Consider the following 18513-nt stretch of genomic DNA (forward strand, 5'->3'; position numbering starts at 1 on the left):
TACATTTCAGTTTACATTTTACAGCGCATCATATACACCGATACCTTGAGAAAGAGTAAGAAAAATATATTTGGCACCTTCATTTCTAGTCCCTGCAATTAAAATAACTTTTTCAGTACAAACTGGTGCAGTGCTGCCTTCCTGAATCTATTGACTGGTATCAGTATACAAGATAAGGGTATTTCATGATAAAATTCCACCTACTCAGTCCGTGGTCCTTGTCTTAAGTATTTTAATCTTTTCAATCATGTAAACTAATCCAGTTAAAAATCACACATCATTATATTCATCAAACAATATCAAGGAATACCAAGATGTAGTGAAGCTATGCAGGGGGAAAATTAGAAGGGCCAAAGCTCAAGCAGAACTCAACTTGGCCACTACGGTTAAAGATAACAAGAAGAGGTTCTTTCAGTATATCAATAGAAAAAGGAAAACTAGGGAAAATGTAGGCCCACTGATGAATGAGGTGGGTGCCCTAGTGGTGGAAGACACAGAGAAGGCGGAGTTACTGAATGCCTCCTTTGCTTCAGTCTTCACTGCTAAAGCGGCCCCTCATGAATCCCAGACCCTGGAGACAAGGGGGAAGGTCTGGAGAGAGGAAGACTTTCCCTCTGTAGAGGAGGACTGGGTTAGAGACCACTTGGCCAAACTAGACATCCGTAAGTCCGTGGGCCCTGACGGGATTCACCCGCGAGTGCTGAGAGAACTAGCAGATGTTATTGCTGGGCCACTCTCCATCATCTTTGAAAGGTCATGGAGAACAGGAGAGGTGCCTGAGGACCGGAGGAAGGCCAATATCACTCCAGTCTACAAAAAGGACAAGAAGGAGGACCCAGGAAACTACAGGCCAGTTAGTCTCACCTCCATCCCTGGGAAGGTAATGGAGCGACTCGTTCTGGATGTCATCTCCAAACACGTTGAAGAACAGGAAGTTATTGGAAGCGGTCAACACAGATTTACCAAGGGTAAATCATGCTTGACCAATCTGATAGCCTTCTATGATGTTATAACTGGTTGGCTGGATGAGGGGAGAGCAGCAGATGTCATCTACCTTGACTTCAGCAAGGCTTTTGACACTGTCTCCCATAACACCCTCATTAGGAAGCTGAGGAAGTGTGGGCTAGATGAGGGGACAGTGAAGTGGACTGAGAGCTGGCTGTGTGACAGAACTCAGAGGGTTGTGATTAATGGAGCAGGGTCGAGTTGAAGGCCTGTAACCAGCGGTGTCCCCCAGGGGTCAATACTTGGCCCAGTCTTGTTCAACATATTCATCAATGACCTGGACAAGGGGACACAGTGTATCCTCAGCAAGTTCGCTGATGATACCAAACTGGGAGGGCTGGCTGACACTCCAGAGGGCTGTGCTGCCATCCAGCGTGACCTGGACAGGCTGGAGAGCTGGGCAGAGAAGAACCTTATGAGGTTCAACAAGGGCAAGTGTAGGGTCCTGCACCTGGGGAGGAAGAATGCCAGGCACCAATATAGGTTAGGGGTAGACCTGCTGGAAAGCACTTCTGAGGAGAAGGATCTGGGGGTCCTGGTAGATAGTAAATAATCCATGAGCCAGCAATGTGCCCTTGTCGCCAAGAGGGCAAATGGAATCCTGGGCTGCATAGGGAAGAGTGTGGCCAGTAGGTCGAGGGAGGTCATTCTCCCCCTCTCCTCTGCACTGGTGAGGCCACAACTGGAATACTGCATCCAGTTCTGGACTCCCCAGTTCAAGAGAGACAGGGAACTACTGGAGAGAGTCCAGCGTAGGTCAACAAAGATGATTAAGGGATTAGAGCATCTCCCTTATGAGGAAAGGCTGAGAGAGCTGGGACTCTTTAGCCTGGAGAAGAGAAGGCTGAGGGGAGACCTTATTAATGTTTACAAGTACCTAAAGGGTGGGTTGAAGGAGGATGGAGCCGGACTCTTTTCAGTGGTTCCCAGTGACAGGACGAGGGGCAATGGGCACAAGCTGGAACATAGGAAGTTCCATTCAAATATGAGGAAAAACTTCTTTACGGTGAGGGTGACAGAGCCCTGGAACAGGCTGCCCAGGGAGGTTGTGGAGTCCCCTTCCCTGGAGATTTTCAAGACCCACCTGGATGCAGTCCTGAGTAATGTGCTCTAGTCAATCCTGCTTTGGCAGGGGAGTTGGACTAGATGATCTCTAGAGGCCCCTTCCAACTCTGACAATTCCGTGATAATCCGTGATACTCCTGGCCTCATGTATCTGGAGAATATGACTGATACAACAGAACGGTTACAAGGTTGCAGTTAACTGTATACGTCTGTAAGATCCAGAATAAAATGAATGCTGGCTTCATTTTTATTTCTTCATATGACTTTGAAAAACCTGCTTGTAAATTACTTCAAAAAGACAAACTTCAGGCAAAAAGAAAATGCCACTGGTTAGTGTAGGGTGTTTATGAATACAGACAGGCAAAAGCTACCATTAACAGACACTAAATTAGTGAAGGAGAATGATGGAGGAGCTTGTAAACCAGCCTGGGCTGGTGCAGTAGTTGCTGCCTTGTTAATATTTTGCCAACATCTAGTGCTGATGAGAGTGGATTGCGTTCTGATGTTCAGAAACCTGCTAATGACTGATCTTTCTAGCTGAAAAGCTAACTTACACATGAAAGTATGCAGTGGGGAGCACAGGGAAGTCCTGCCACTGAGCTGTGCATGCAGACACTAGCTGGACAGCACAGCTGAACACATGAAAGCAGCAGCAAGATGCTCTGAAGTATGTTTCCAGCCAGTCAACGACTTGGACTGCCACAAGCACATCTTAACCGCTCCAACTCAGTTCTTCAACCTGTGAATCAGAAATACTTCTGATCTAGAAATCGAGTGATGTGAATCTCATGGCATATCATTGTTGCATAGTGTAGGCAATTTTTTAAAAATCATAACTTGTAGTAGAAGTAGATGAAAAAAAGACCTTAAAGACCTTTGTTGTTTCACAGGAGAAAAGCTAACTCGGATATTGATGTTACGTATTTTATATTCTGGGCTGTTTTAAATATATCCGTTAGCTAATTCCATACTTTTTGTACAAATTAGAAACTATCCTCGACCAGGAAAGATGAGCTATTGCTATGCAAAGCTACATATGTATATTAATTGCAACTCTGATATTTATTATCTATAATAAAAGATCCAAATCAGTCAGTCAAATTTAACTGGAAGGTCTGCTTCGAGTTTAACTTTCCTTTGTCCTTTTGCTTTCCCTCCCCTAATAAAGCCAACAGCAAAAATGCATAAATAAGCCAGCAGCCTTTCCCCTAGCAATTACGAGTGCAAGGTTTAGTTAAACATTGTCTTGCTGAGCAACCTTATAGAAGTATTCAGTCAGCTCAATTTCATTAGCTGATCATATATTAGTGGCTTACAACTTAATAGTAGTGGTAAGCTGCTTAAATTTTATTTGTAGATAATCTCATAAACAGGCCCTGCACATCAGCTTGATTCAGTGTTGCTCTGCTGCTTATGACTTACAGCAGACACTATTGCCTGTGCAGGTCTATTTCAACACCTGGAGTGAGCAAGCAGAGACAACGACAGGCAGAACTTCCACTAGCACAGCAGTGTCTCCCTTGGCTGGAGAGTCAGATAAAGCAGCAGTCCCCATCACAGCACAGCTCTGCCACCAGGCATATAACCTGACAGCCACAGGGAAGCTGCAGCTGAACTGCTCAGAGGTGAGCCACAGCTCAACAGGCGGGTGCTGGCCACCACACTGCTCACACAGTTCCAAGGCAGGATGAGTAGCATCACTTTCCATCATGGCTTAGCTTGCCTACATTCAGTTTTGCAGCTATGCAGGGGACTGGCTGCAAGTTAACTAGAAGTGGGATCAATTTCTATTGAGATATGCTCTATTAAAAGAAAATATAATAAATTCATAACAGGACGTATCCATCTGTAATACACTTAATTCTATGGTAAGTCTCCTAAACATGGAAAGCTGTGGCAGATGACTTAAAACTATTCCATTACATGAAGACACCTGTTGATGGTTGTCAGAAATGGGTCAATAATCAGGTTCTTAACCCATTTAATGTGTCCTCTCTCAGTGTTGCGATTGCTATCCCAGAATATTGTAAAACATTTGATTTAGTACTGTATAACAGTCCAAGAATATTACATGTTCAAAGACACAAAATGATATTGATTGGCATGTATTGCATTCCTGTCTCTTAGTTCTCTATCAAGCAAATGCCTAAAATGTGTGTATTTCAGCTTTTCCATTATTTTACCCAGGACTGATGTTTTGTGATGTGGCCTGAAGTATCCTAGCCATCCTGCTTGCAAATTTTGACACAAAATTAACATTTTTGCAGTCTTCCAAAATTTACTAAAGCTGAACATTACAGTTCCTGGGATCTCTGCCACCTCTTTTATGACCCTTGTGGGGAAAGTTGTACAGCCTTGTTGATTAAATAATGGCTAACATTGCCTCTGGTTATTAAGGGACTTCATCATCTGTTTTTTTGAGAACAGGAAGGTCTACATGATACCAGGCCTACTGGAAACAGATGGGGTACACCTGTCTCAAAAGGGGAAGAGGGTCTTTGCGCAGGAGTTGGCAGGCCTCATCAAAAGGTCTTTAAACTAAGTTCAAAGGGGGAAGGGGGGGAATCCATCAGCAGAGACACAAGGGTCATCGATGGATTAGGAACTATGGCTGTGCCTGGGAATGGTCAGGTAGAAGTTAGGCCTTCCTACACCAAAAAGGTGGTGGGATCGGCAGCCCAGCTGAAGTGCTTTTACACTAATGCATGGGCAACAAACAGGAGGAGCTGGAAGCCATTGTGCAGCAGGAAAGCTATGACGTAGTCACCATCACGGAAACGTGGTGTGATGACTTGCATGACTGGAGTGCTGCAATGGATGGCTACAAACTCTTCAGAAGGGACAGGAGAGGAGGAGGGGTGGCCCTGTATGTTAGGGAGGGTTACAAATGTCAAGAACTAATTGAGGGTAATAGTAGGGTTGAGTGCCTATGGGTAAGAATCAGGGGGAGGGCCAGCAAGGCTGATACAGTGCCTTTGTACTTGGCACTGGTGAGGCCTCACGTCGAGTACTGTGTTCAGTTCTGGGCCCCTCACTACAGGAAGGACATTGAGCTGCTGGAGCGTGTCCAGAGGAGAGCCACCAAGCTGGTGAGGGGTCTAGAGAACAAGTCATATGAGGAGAGGCTGAGGGAACTGGGCATGTTTAGTTTGGAGAAGAGGAGGCTGAGGGGAGACCTCATTGCCCTCTACAACTACCTGAAAGGAGGTTGTAGAGAGGTGGGTGTTGGCCTCTTCTCCCAAGGGAATAATGACAGGACCAGAGGAAATGGTCTGAAGTTGCGGCAGGGGAGGATTAGATCAGATATTAGGAAGAATTACTTTACTGGGAGGGTGGTCAGGCACTGGAACAGCCTGCCCAGGGAGGTGGTGGAGTCACCATCCCTGGAGGCATTTAAGAAACGTGTAGACATGGCACTTCAGGGCATGCTCTAGTGCCCGAGATTGTTGGTTTGCGTCTGTTTCTGGGTGGAGCAGAATGAAGCCCCTGTAATCCAAAGGGAGGTGGTGAGGGACCTGCTCCAACACCTGGATATAAGCAAGTCCCCTTGATGGGATCCACCCGAGGGTACTGAAAGAGCTGGCGCAAGTGCTCACTGAGCCACTTTCCATCATTTACCAGCAGTCCTGGCAAACTGGGGAAGTCCCAGCTGACTCATGTCTAGCAATTGTGATGGCCATCCACAAGAAGGGCCAGCAGGATGATCCGGGGAACTACAGGCCTGTCAGTCTGACCTCGCTGCCTGGGAAGGTCATGGAACAGATCATCCTGAGTGCCATTATGCAGCACATGAAGGACACCCAGGTGATCAGGCCCAGCCAGCACGGGTTCATGAAAGGCAGGTCCTGCTTGACAAACCTGATCTCCTTCTATGACAAAGTGACCCACTTGGTGGATGAGGGAAAGGCTGTGGATGTTGTTTACCTGGACTTTAGTAAGGCCTTTGCTACAGTCTCCCACAGTATCCTCCTGGAGAAACTGGCTGCCCGTGGCTTGGATGGGAGTACTCTCTGCTGGGTTAAAAACTGGCTGGAGGGCCGGGCCCAGAGAGTAGTGGTGAATGGAGTTAAATCCAGTTGGCAGCCAGTCACAAGTGGTGTTCCCCAGGGCTCGGTATTGGGGCTGGTTCTGTTTAACATCTTTATCAATGATCTGGACGAGGGGATCGAGTGCACCCTCAGTAAGTTTGCAGACGACACCAAGTTAGGTGGGAGTGTTGACCTGCTGAGGGGTAGAAAGGCTTTGCAGAGGGATCTGGACAGGATGGATCGATGGGCCAAGGCCAATGGGATGAGGTTCAACAAGGCCAAGTGCCAGGTCCTGCACTTGGGTCACAACAACCCCATGCATCGCTACAGGCTTGGGGATGAGTGGCTGGAGAGCTGCCTGGCAGAAAAGGACCTGGGGGTGTTGGTCAACTGTTGGCTGAACATGAGCCAGCAGTGTGCCCAGGTGGCCAAGAAGGCCAACAGCATCCTGACCTGTATCAGGAACAGCGTGGTGAGTTGGACTTCGGAGGTGATCGTCCCCCTGTACTCGGCACTGGTGAGGCCCCACCTCGAGTACTGTGTTCAGTTTTGGGCCCCTTACCACAAAAAAGACATTGAGGTGCTGGAGCGGGTCCAGAGAAGGGCAGCAAAGCTGGTGAGAGGTCTGGAGAATGTCTTATGAGGAGAGGCTGAGGGAGCTGGGGTTGTTCAGCCTAGAGAAAAGGAGGCTGAGGGAGGACCTTATTGCTCTCTACAACTACCTGAAAGGAGGTTGTAGAGAGGTGGGGATCGGTCTCTTCTCCCAAGTCACAGGTGATAGGACAAGAGGAAATGGCCTCAAGTTGCACCAGGGGAGGTTCAGACTGGATATCAGGAAAAATTTTTACACTGAAAGGGTTATTAAGCATTGGAATAGGCTGCCCAGGCAAGTGGTTGAGGCACCATCCCTGGAGGTATTCAGAAGACAAGTTGACATAGTGCTTAGTGACATGGTTTAGAGATGTGTTTTTTTGTTTTTGTCAGTTAGGTTGGTGGTTGGACTAGATGATCTGAAAGGTCCCTTTCAACCTAGACAATTCTATGATTCTGTCTTTCTGCCTTTCAAGGTCATTGCCTTGATTCTTTCTGAATACAGAACAGTGCTCATTAAAAACTTCCTTTTTTCCTGAATTATTGTATTACTCAGTTCCTGTCTTTTCAAATAATGCTTTTCTCATTTCCATATTCCTTTCTTGATTGGAACCATAATAGAAAAATGTCATTATTCCCTTCTTACCCCATGTTTTATCTTTATGGATGTATGTGTGTATGAAAACAAGAAGTTCCCTTTCACGTTGCTGGATTTCCACTTATCTCTAACTTCTGTTTTTCTTATCTTGAATTACCTCGAGGTATTTAGTTGTGTGTCGGACATATTTGCTGTGCACTCATCTATCCACTGTAACCTCCTCTAAAGCTAATTTTTCATTCATTCCAACTTGGGAACTGAGGATGAAAATGAGCTAAAATGATTACTGTAAATCAGTGCTGTTGTGAATTTCTCAACTCTGATTGACTGCCTTAGAAATTTATACTTTTACATTTAGCTGAAGTCAGAGGCCACGCCAGTGAAGTCATACTAGTGAATTGTATCACAAAAATTGGTAGTTTTGTGAGATTGAGGCTATGGGTCTCAGAAAAATCATGCAAATTAGTAATAAACTGTCAATATCAGATGTCATTTCCTACTATCAATATAGTTAATATGCAGCTAAAAAAAATTGTTGTAACATATAAGTAACATATAAGTACATTGGAGGAAAACGGTTTTTCATTATTTTACGTGCTACACGAATTTCGCAGATTCAATAAAGTATGCATGTAGTATTTCTGCAGACTTGTAAACATCTTCAAAAAAAGAAATGAAAGCCAAAAACATTTTCATTGTTTCATTACATCACAGTCTGCTCAAGAATCCTGATAGCTTTACTTCTGTTGTTTTTTCTTCATTAAAAAAACACCTTAAATATATTTCCCTTCCATATGAAAAAATAAAAACACTTGGCAATCCACATGAAGATACAGAATACTCATTTTAACTGCTTGCATAGCACATCCATTGAAGAGAGCTAGTAAATGCTGCTGAAATGAGGAGAACTTAACCCAATTATTTTTGAACAGCGTGTGAATGCTGCAGGCAGGGATGCCATTATTAAATGGTATTTGCTATAAAAAGAGAAATACCCCATGCCTAGGAGAGTCCCTGGTGCTGGCTAATGGGAAATTACCATACATCATGTCACCAGCCCCTCACATTTATATCTCTTAGGGTGACATACTATTGGCTGCTAGTTAGACTCTATGGGAGGGATTACTGGCACCATTTGTGGCTTCCCCTTCAGGTCCTTATTTGGTAGCTGTTGATAGAGCAAGTCTTTCCAGCAGCTGAGCATCTTGACTTATATTATTCATTAAGTCCTGGTGTTCAGGAGATATGCATATCCCTAGCTCTTCAGATATTTCTTCAACTTGGACAACGTGTCTCTTCAGTGTTGCCTCTGAATGCTTGGAGTTTTACAAATGGAATTTATACAATCAGAAGACCACACAATTGGATTTCATTACAGTATGCCTCCTGTGCACACAGTTGCTGAGAACCTGAAGATCAGCAAAAATAATTAGGAGAGAATTTTTCTTGGACATCTTTTGCAGTAGCAGATAGCAAAGAACTGATTAGCTTAGATTGGTAGTATAGAAAAATCAAAAATGCCTGAGGCAAACTATTTACTCTCAGTTTCTTGGGGTTATATAAAGGTAGGATTTTGTTTTATGTTTTAAGAACCTTGATTTGTGGCGCATGATTGCATGAATACTGGATAGCATGAGTATTTGTGAGTGATATGACTATGAGTAATATGAATATAAAGTAAAAAGTCAGAAAAGCAAGCCTTTATTCAGCAATGGGAATGAAATTCACAGTATACAGTCTTTCTTATAAACTATGCTGGGACTTTTAAAATAATGTTACTTCAGTGCATAACCAGACCAAGTCTAAAGCCAAAGAAATTTAGAAGAGTTTTGTGTTATTTTAAAAAAGATTGCTACAAAACTATATTTCTGGACATTAAAAGATTTTAAAAAAAGCAACCTCAAAACTGAGAAACCATACAATATGAGAGAGCATGAGTAAAGAGGCTGAGGATAATGGGTGAATGTATGACTCATACTGGTTTTAATAGCTGAAGAAATGTGAAATTATCAACAGTACATTCCAGCAGCATCTCCTGGTAGCTTGTGTGTGACAGCTTATTGATTAAAACACTGGCAGACTAAAAATTGTCATCTTCTAATATTGATCTACGTTATTACATGGAGCAGCTTTGAACTAGCTTGAAACTGCAGTACTGCTAGAAAATGAAATTAAATAAACTGTTATCTCTTTTATGGAAAAGTTTTGCACCGAGGAATTAAATCATTATGCCTGTTAACGTACAGAATTGAAATTCACTTTATACAAAACCACATTTGGGCTTTGTTTTAGCCCTACTTGTGTGTTTGTGCTTAAAAAAATGATGTTGCTTTTATAATTGTTATCGAGTGTGTAAAAAAAGAAAAAAAGAAACATCATCCCATGCTTGACATACAATAACTGTTTCAAATCATCTTGTTTTAAAGAAAATTCTGAGTTCTCCTGAACTAAATAATGCAAGTGTTGAATTAAATGAATAAAAATAATACAAGCATTATATTCATACATGACCGAATCTCTTATGCTTATTTGTATTGATACCTACTTTTTTCATAGTTTATTTCTTTTAAAGTAGAAATGTAAAACCCTCATTAGGTCATTGTGTCCGATTAGGTCATTGTGACCATTCTCTGCTAATGCAGAATTGTTACAGTATATTCTCCAGGAATTTGTTCAGTCATCTGTGAAGAGGTTGGATGCCATTATGCTAGCTAGGTGGATTCATTTCTCGTTTACCAAAAAATAAGATGGAATTATTTTCCATTCAGCTAAAAGTGAGGTATTTATTGTAATTTGCTTGGAAGTATTTACTGGATTTCCAGGCAGCTGCTGTTCCTACTTGCTAAATCACAAAAATTCAATTGCCAATCTTCAAAAAATGTTCACTCTTACTGTTTAGCCTTTAAAATGGATAGATTTCCTGTTAATTGAAGTTCAACAGAGAGCATGGTAGCTGTAATTGTTTATACAGAGGACATATTTTTCCATATGTAATCAGTGTCCTATACTCTGTATAGACAATGATTTTAGTTAAGAAGCTAAATAGCACTTGAACACAATTTTAGTACAGTGCTTTTTAAATTCACAGTATACACATTATAGGAAAAATGTGACAAGAGGCAAAGATGATGTGCTTTTTATGACATTCACCCTGCTCAGTCCAAATGTTTTCAAAATAAATGATAATTAAAGTCTTGTTGCTGTGGCATCAGCAACATGCAAAAGAATATGAGGAAAATCATGCTTCTACCATTCTTCAAAGCCAAAAGCTTCTCCCATTGAATTCACTGTTAGCAGGAGAGCCTTGCAGAAGCTGGGGGACTTATTTTACTGTATGCCTGTATTCAGCAGCAACACAGAGTGTTCCACAGGTTTCATTCTGACAGCCTAGTTTTTATGTTCTGGTGACTTACGGGGTGATGGGAGGTAGGAAGGCAAGGCTTTGCATCAGAATAGTCAGGAACATAGGATTAGAAAAGACTGTCATGCCCCTTCCAATCGCTGTGGACATCCATACAATAAACATTTAGTTGGAAATTCTTAAAGAACATCTGTTCCATATGTTCCACAAGATTATTCCCAGTATGCAATAGACCTAAAAGATCAAAAGCCAAAATTGTACTTGCTATAGGAAAACAACAGGAGAGACTGGGGTCAGCAAGATGTACTAAAATCTTTGCATTTATATGGTATCATTTCTATGCAATGCAGAAATAGACCAAACACTAAGCCACAGGTGAGGGCAAAAAAGACTCCCAATGGTTCCTGCCAGTCTGACCAGGTTGGAAAATGTTGCCTCCTAGCTGCTAGTCATTAGAGGGAGTTTAACTGTGAGCGTACAAACAGGACACCAGTTAAGCACTTGAGAAGATATAATGCCTTTACTATCATCACCAGGTCCTCTGTCTGCTTTTTCTAAGTGGAACTAGCCTCCGGTATTACCAAGTAAGGTAAACCTTGTCCTTCTCCCTACCTCCTCCCTGCAATTAAATTTATGTTTTGGCGAAAAAAAAAAAAAGTCTTTCCTATTTGTTGTGTCAGGTAACTGCAGAACATAGTGCAAACAAACACCATTTTTTTTCTTTTTTCAAACCTGGGGAATTTTTAAGGGGAGTTCTTGAACAGTACATACCAGTGGTGGCTAGATGATTTTTCAAAGTGCAGAATGTGACCCAGTAGTGTTGCTCTGCAGCTGCAAAAAAAATATCGCAGTCAGATGTCATCTAAGAGGGTTTATCAGGAAGCAATCAGACAGATGAGGATCTATTTAGTCGAGATCCGGTGAACTAGCTGGATTAAATTAAGGGAGAGAGAATACTGGAGCAGTAATGGATATACTGATGACAGGCCTAGAAATTAATGCAATTTTGTCAATTTCTGACATTTTATTAAGATTCCTATACGGCATATTTAATTTAAAGCTGTGGTTTCTGGATACTGTCTGGAGGCAAGTCATTTTATGAGATCTTCGTTTTTTGCCTTAAATAATTTATTTTATCACCTTCATGGGTGCAGAAAAAAAGCAGGCAAGTGTGACTTAAATGCATGTTAAAAGTTAAAGAAAGGCTTTTAAAAATACTATTTGGATTTTTGGACCAGTCCCATTACTGCTTGACAAGTTTTACTTGGTTTTTTTAACATTTAACTTTGGTGACAAACATCTGATCTCACTGTAGAAGTTGATACTGGTTTCATGCAGAATATATAGCCCTGTAGTATGCATAACTGTTTATAGTATGGTTCTAATTTTCATAAATCTGTTGAGCACTTGCTAGCGCACAGCTGTATCTGAAATCAAAGCTGAGCCTTCGGCTTGTGACAAAAGTAGAATTCAGTCTTTGTGGCAGGAAGTTCCTGAGCTGATCACATGTCAAGAGGGTAGGAAAATGCAGTGGCTAACGGTTAGAGTGTTATATTAAAGGTAATTTTTATTTGGCGCGCTATGAGCAATACAGTATTTGGTGACTTACAAAGACATTGTGAAGAAAATAACACCTTTCATTATGCAAGGCCCCTTTGGAATAATCACTTCCTTCAATGGGATGGAAAGTAGGGGGTTAATATTTAGTCTAGTGCTTTATCCAATATAGAAGAATAAATTACCAGTTTTCAACATTGATGAATGTTTACAGGGATATATACTAAGGATAGCTATTGCTTGATGTAATAAATAATCATAACTGGGTGAACAAGATGGAAGAGGATTCTGAAAATAGCACAAATTATTTGGCTTTGTTAAGAGAAAAGATGACTGAGAAATCTAAAAACAAAATGAAAGGATGGCACAATGGCAGGCAAAATTCCGTAGTGACGGATGGTGATTTACATTGGAAAGAGTTGTTTGAATTGCTAATAAATACTGCTGAGTTCTATTTGTTGATAGTATCAAAGCAGAGCTATAGTCAATGAAAACACGTAGTCAATGAAAACATAGCTAGAGCTGTATTATACAATTAACCTGTCGAATACAATGACACAAGATATGATTTAACCCTGAGTCTAGAATGAATTAAAAAAGGCTCGATGATGAGTACATAATCGATTACATGTTTCGTGGAATGTTAATATCCACTTGTATCCAATAGAGTGGTGCCTATGTGAATTGCTAACTTAAGGGGGAAAAGAAGTTTCCATAGATGGGTGTATTCTACTCTGATGTTTCATACAGATACAGACAATTTTCTGAGACTGTGGAATGGGCAAGTCATTGTGCTGATCTAGTATAATTTTAAGTAAAAGACAACAAACCTAGTTCTATTCATATTGATGTGTAGGAAACCAGTAAGATATTTTGATTTTTTTTGAGCAGTGCTGTCAAATACACTTGAGTAGACTAATGATGAGAGGGAAAGAAACTGAAAGATTACCAAATGTATTGCAAAAATGAACAAATAGATTAATTTATGAATATGATAAGAAACCCCTAGTAGAGAAGGGGTCCTGTGTACATACATTTGTATTTTCAATTTTTTTTATTTTAATTTGGAGAGAAAAGACAGGAATATTAATTATTTGTGTGTATGCATAGTCTTATAGTTTTCAGTTACTAGTAGGACCCTGTGCCTTAGTAATTGATTCACTATGGAGTATTTTAGGAGGTTAAGAATTATGTTGTCCAATCCATGAATTAGTAGAGTAGAGCAATGTTATATATGATTTTTACTTTTACAGTTATCTTAATTTAGTATATATTCTTAATGTCGTATCTATTCCATCCTAACTAAAATACATCTTGATCGCTAACTTACACTTTTTGTTTGTTTTGTTTTCCAGTTTAAAAGAATGCTCAACTGGGAGCTAACTCATCTATCTGAAATGAGCAGGTCAGGCAATCGGGTCTCAGAATATATATCGAACACATTCTTAGGTAAGACTGTGATGGGAGTTAACTTTTTTGCCTTTTGGTTTTTTATCTCTTTCTGGGCTGTGATAGAGCTTAAAAGCAAGTAACTTTCCATATTAATTTATATTTTCAGAAACTGTACATTTAGTATTGCATTGTTCAGTGTATGAGCAGAGAGATCATGTTAGATCCATTTCCTCACAGCTCATTTAGTTTGTGTATGTGGTTTCCCTGTGCGTGTAGTTACAGATAAATATTCATATACATATTTTCATGTAGCCTTACAGCTACTATATTGCTACCATATTAAGAAACGAATATATAATCAATGAATTATCTCATATATTAAAAAAAATTCTTCCGTTGTTTCCCTTATGGCCAGAATGAAAGTTACCGCAAAGAGGTTTCAGTGTGCTGGAAGCACACAAGCACAAGTAACCTCATAAAATCTCATAGCACACAGTTCTGATGCTTTGGTATTCCCTGCCTGTGCATGAAAGGATTGATGAATATGGCTAAGTCAACATCTGAACAGACAACTACCAGAATTTGTGTGGCTCAAGAGCTTGCATGGTGGGATGTGAGCATTAAAAAAAGCTTGACACAATATTGCAAAGAGCATGGTTCATCCTCTATGACTTTGCAGAAGGCAGTGTATTTATTTTTTTTTTGCTAAAACTGGTGAAATGGAATAAAAATCAGTTCCATACTGTTGATTTTGAACATGAAGATAAAGATAATTGTTATGCTTTGAGAAACACATAACAATTTATTGTCGTTTAGACAATTATTCTATCACCCAATGACCCCTCCCCACCTGGGAAGGGGAATCGGAGAAAAACAAAGAAACACGAGGGTTGAAATATAAATAGATTTAATAGGATAAGACTAAATAATTAACATTAATAACACTAAAGAACCAGTATTGATCCCAATACCAATATAAAATTTACAAGGAATATGCTCAGCCAATTCTATCAGTAGGAAGCTGTGCACTCCCAGCAGTGGACAGCAAATGTCAGACACTGCGAGCGCTATGGCTTCAGGAGGAAGAGAAGGCCTCAGGGGTCCGGCACTGGGGCAAGAAGTTCTCTGGACCGCTGCCATCAAAGGAGAGAGCAAAGTACACGGCAAACTTTCTAATTTATATTGAATGTGATGTTCATGGTATGAAATAATCCTGTTGGCCAGCCTGGGTCAAGTGCCCAGGCCTCGCTCCTCCTCATCCCTGTACCTGGCAAGGTTTGAAAACAGAGACCTTGAATCCCACATAGCCTAGTTACTTCATAGGCTATGAAGTAAATATTTTCACAAATTCAGACAGTAGGATCTTCTAAAAGTGCAGTTTTCCTCAGCATTAGAGGAGAAGTTAGTCCTGTGTCACTCAAACCAGGACAATAATATGCCAATCTCAAACATGTTTTGAGCAAAACACCATTGGTTCATAAAGACTGTGCATGTAAGGGGAGGCACAGCTGAATACGCCTAAATTAGGATAACAAGTACTTTAAAACGTGCCAGTCACACATGTTAAGATACATCTTGGTTTTTTTGTGTGAGATACCATAGTTGGAGCTTTTTGTGGTTTTTTTTGAAAGAAGTGGGTTTTTTAAGTACACTTTATCCTGCTTGTCACCGTATCCTAAATGGATCGCTTAATCTGTCTGTTCAGTTTACCCATGATTGCAGTAGTGTGCCTGAGAACTGTGGCACAATGGGGTTTCAGACGATAAGAAAGTAATGAGCCTTTGTTATGGTGAAGCAATATCGTACAGCTTCAGGAGCCCTGAAAGTCACAGTGTACAGTTGCCTGAGAAGATGACCCGCTTAGGTTAACTGAAAAGACTGATGCATCAGTTTCTGCTTGCTTTTACTCAAAAACTTAAGGCTCATTTTGACAGGGTAAGCAAATGTATCTGTCAGCGTTTCACATGAGACCTCAGTCTTGAGCAGAAAGAGTGCTGGAAAGACAATCACTTCCAAGTTGGTTATTCTTTTGTGGCTGCATGTAAATGAAAACCTAGGATACTTTAAAATGTAGGTATAAGAGGAATACAACAGGAGGAAAACAGAGGAAAACGCATCAGCTACAGAAATATTGCTTGAATAGAGTGTTTTCAAAATATGCAGTTTAAGATTTAATGAATCTAGTTAATTAATTATCTTTTTAAATACATAACCTATCTCCTGAACATCTACAGACTTTCTCACATTTGAAAGTTAGGAACATGTCATGAAAAAAGCCGGTTGTTACTGTTCTTCAAAAAAAGATGGACTCAAATAGGGCTACATAACATGTATGAAGTTATTCATAATGACAACAAATATATGCCTTGTCTAAAAATTAAGGCCCCTACATTGAGTATGATAATATGTAAGGTTTTTATTTTTTTGGTGTAATTAACCTGTTTTCCTATGAACAGAAAATGTAAAAGAACCTGTCAATGGGTATAGCATAACCGGGGTCAAAATGGCAAGCTGTCTCTTCTGGATGTTCAGATGGGCCCAGGATCCTTTGCTCTGTGTGCTTGTAGTTACAAAAGTGCAGGCAATCCCGTGGAATTCCTTTGGAGATCTAAAGTCATTCAGACAGACACTTCCTTTCACTTGAGTTAGTCTGACAGCTCAGCTTATGAACCTCCCTTTGATGGGTCTAAACTTTGTGCATGTGACCAAAACCATAAACATCAAAGCATGAACACGAGTCACTGCTCCTCATCTGTTGTTGGTTTGCACCAGTTAAGAGCTGCAGTGCTCCTCCCCTTTTTTTTGATTGTCTGTATGAGGAGAGTAGTGAAGTATGGTGGGGGCAATCAGGGAACTCAACGCTGCAGGCTAAAGCTTGGTGACATTTTCACAGTCTCTTCTTCACTGTGATTTGTTTGGAATTTGAGGTGTCCAGTAAATGCAGGCTGCTAAAGGGTAATTAAAAAAGAAATGAAAAAAAAAGAGGAAAGTGAAGAAGCAAACACAATAACATTCTAGGAATTAGGAATGGACTTGCTACCCTTGTCTGGTTTCAATGTCTTTATTGAAAATGACCATCGCAGGAAGTTAAAAATGGACATATATTTTCAAGAGCCCCTTTTCATTTTTGCTAGGCTTCTACATTAGAAACATCTGTTTCGGATTTTCCTGGTTTTGCTGGAAGATTTCTTGAGGACTAGAAAAGGTGCAGGTATATTTCAGCAGAGAAGAGATAATTTGGAGGAAGTAATTAAAACTCTGTTTAAAAATCGTATGAATAGAATGAACAAAAATTAATGCAAATTCCTAGAAGTTTTGGCAGGAGAGTCCTTTGTTGCACTAACTTGCGTTTCTTTGGGGATCACAGATGTCTGCAGTGCTCCACACCCCCATACTGTTTCTGCAGCAATCATCTGGCAATGGCCTAAATATACTTTATTCTCAGTTTAATCCTTGTCTATATTGTTTGAAGGTTTTGCTAGCACATATGTTGATGTGGTATATGAAGTGATACCACTGATACTGCTATGGAGGCAAAAGCCCAAAGGAAAATGTTGGTTTTTAGCAAAACAGTCCTTTTGTCAGTTTAATTTACTCTGATTGGGAGGTGCAGAAAAGAACTGCATTGCTGGCATGAACTGCCTCTACATCCAAAGTGTTTGTTGATATGGCTCCACTGGCAAAAGTCTTTCTGAGTTGTGCAGAGTCTTAACACAAACAGGACCGGTCCCTAAGTATTAGGTCTTCTGAGTCCTGAAATGTTTTGTAAAGATCTACGAAAGGATTAACCCTATCTACAGTGCTAGGGGTGCAGGAAAAGTGGAAATTAGACAGTCACAAGTCACATTTAAAGCCAGTTCAGAAATAATGCAGCAATTTGTGAAATAGAAATCTGCTTATATTGAGGTCTTTGTTTACCTTTTCATGTTTTTACTGCCCTTGATATGAACTATCTGTTGCAAAATCTCCAAACGTAAAAATAAAAAAGAAAAAAAAATTAAGAATTACAATATCCATAATATGCAACTCAACAGCAAAGTGGACAAAAATATTTGTAACTCCTTTCAAAATTATTCTTTTTTTCTGTATTCTTTTGAAGACAAAGAACATGAAGTTGAAATCCCTTCTCCAACGCAGAAAGAAAAAGAGAAAAAGAAGAGGCCAATGTCCCAGATCAGTGGAGTAAAAAAACTGCCACACAGCTCCAGCTTGACTAATTCCAGTATCCCTAGATTTGGAGTTAAAACAGACCAAGAAGATATTCCTGCCAAGGTAAGGAATATTTAAATCCTTGAATTAAAATAGAGGGTTGACTTGTCAGTATTATCCCATCCTCTGCTTATAACCATTGATTTCAAGCTGTGGCACCAAAGGCTGGTCCCACTTGAAATAATATAAATCCGGTGAAATGGAAGAATAACAAAATCAGAATCAGGCCATGAGGATTAATTTCTGCATGAACAGGTTTTCAGCAGGAATGTTTGCTGTCTGGAGATGAAATGTAAATTAGCATTTGTATATGCATTAATAAAGCTGTTTATTCATAAATAATATCTGAGGAATTAATAGTAAACATACCATATACTATCAGAGGAATGAGATATATAGCAGCCCTGTGTTTCTTTTTTGAAAATGCACAACTGTATATAGCATTAGAACTATCCTTGGAGGTCCTGTCTTAAGCTGTATCACTTTACGTACATCAGTTGTGGTTTTGTTTTAAGTGACATTTCCCGTGATTTTCACACCAGCAGCTAACTATTTGGCAATAATCTAAAACTGGCATAAAGTGATTATTCATTCAATTTTAGATTTTTACATTTTGAAATATGCCTATCTTTACGTTTTCAAGAATCTCCCCCTTTATTTGAGGAGTCTGTTTCTGAGAACCAGGGAAACAGCAGCAGAAGCACAGA

General features: G+C 40.3%; 1 protein-coding gene across 1 annotated transcript in view; it reads left to right on the forward strand.

The window, feature by feature from the left end:
• Positions 1–8804: 8804 nt before the first annotated feature.
• Positions 8805–18513, forward strand: part of LOC141476800 (3',5'-cyclic-AMP phosphodiesterase 4D-like) — a 36921-nt gene continuing 27212 nt past the window's right edge. The window contains 3 exon segments of the mRNA XM_074165601.1: positions 8805–8852; positions 13561–13654; positions 17697–17869. Coding sequence (XP_074021702.1) covers positions 8805–8852; positions 13561–13654; positions 17697–17869 — 315 coding nt within the window.

The sequence above is a fragment of the Numenius arquata genome, chromosome W, assembly GCF_964106895.1.
Source record: "Numenius arquata chromosome W, bNumArq3.hap1.1, whole genome shotgun sequence".
Classification (NCBI taxonomy): Eukaryota; Metazoa; Chordata; class Aves; order Charadriiformes; family Scolopacidae; genus Numenius; species Numenius arquata.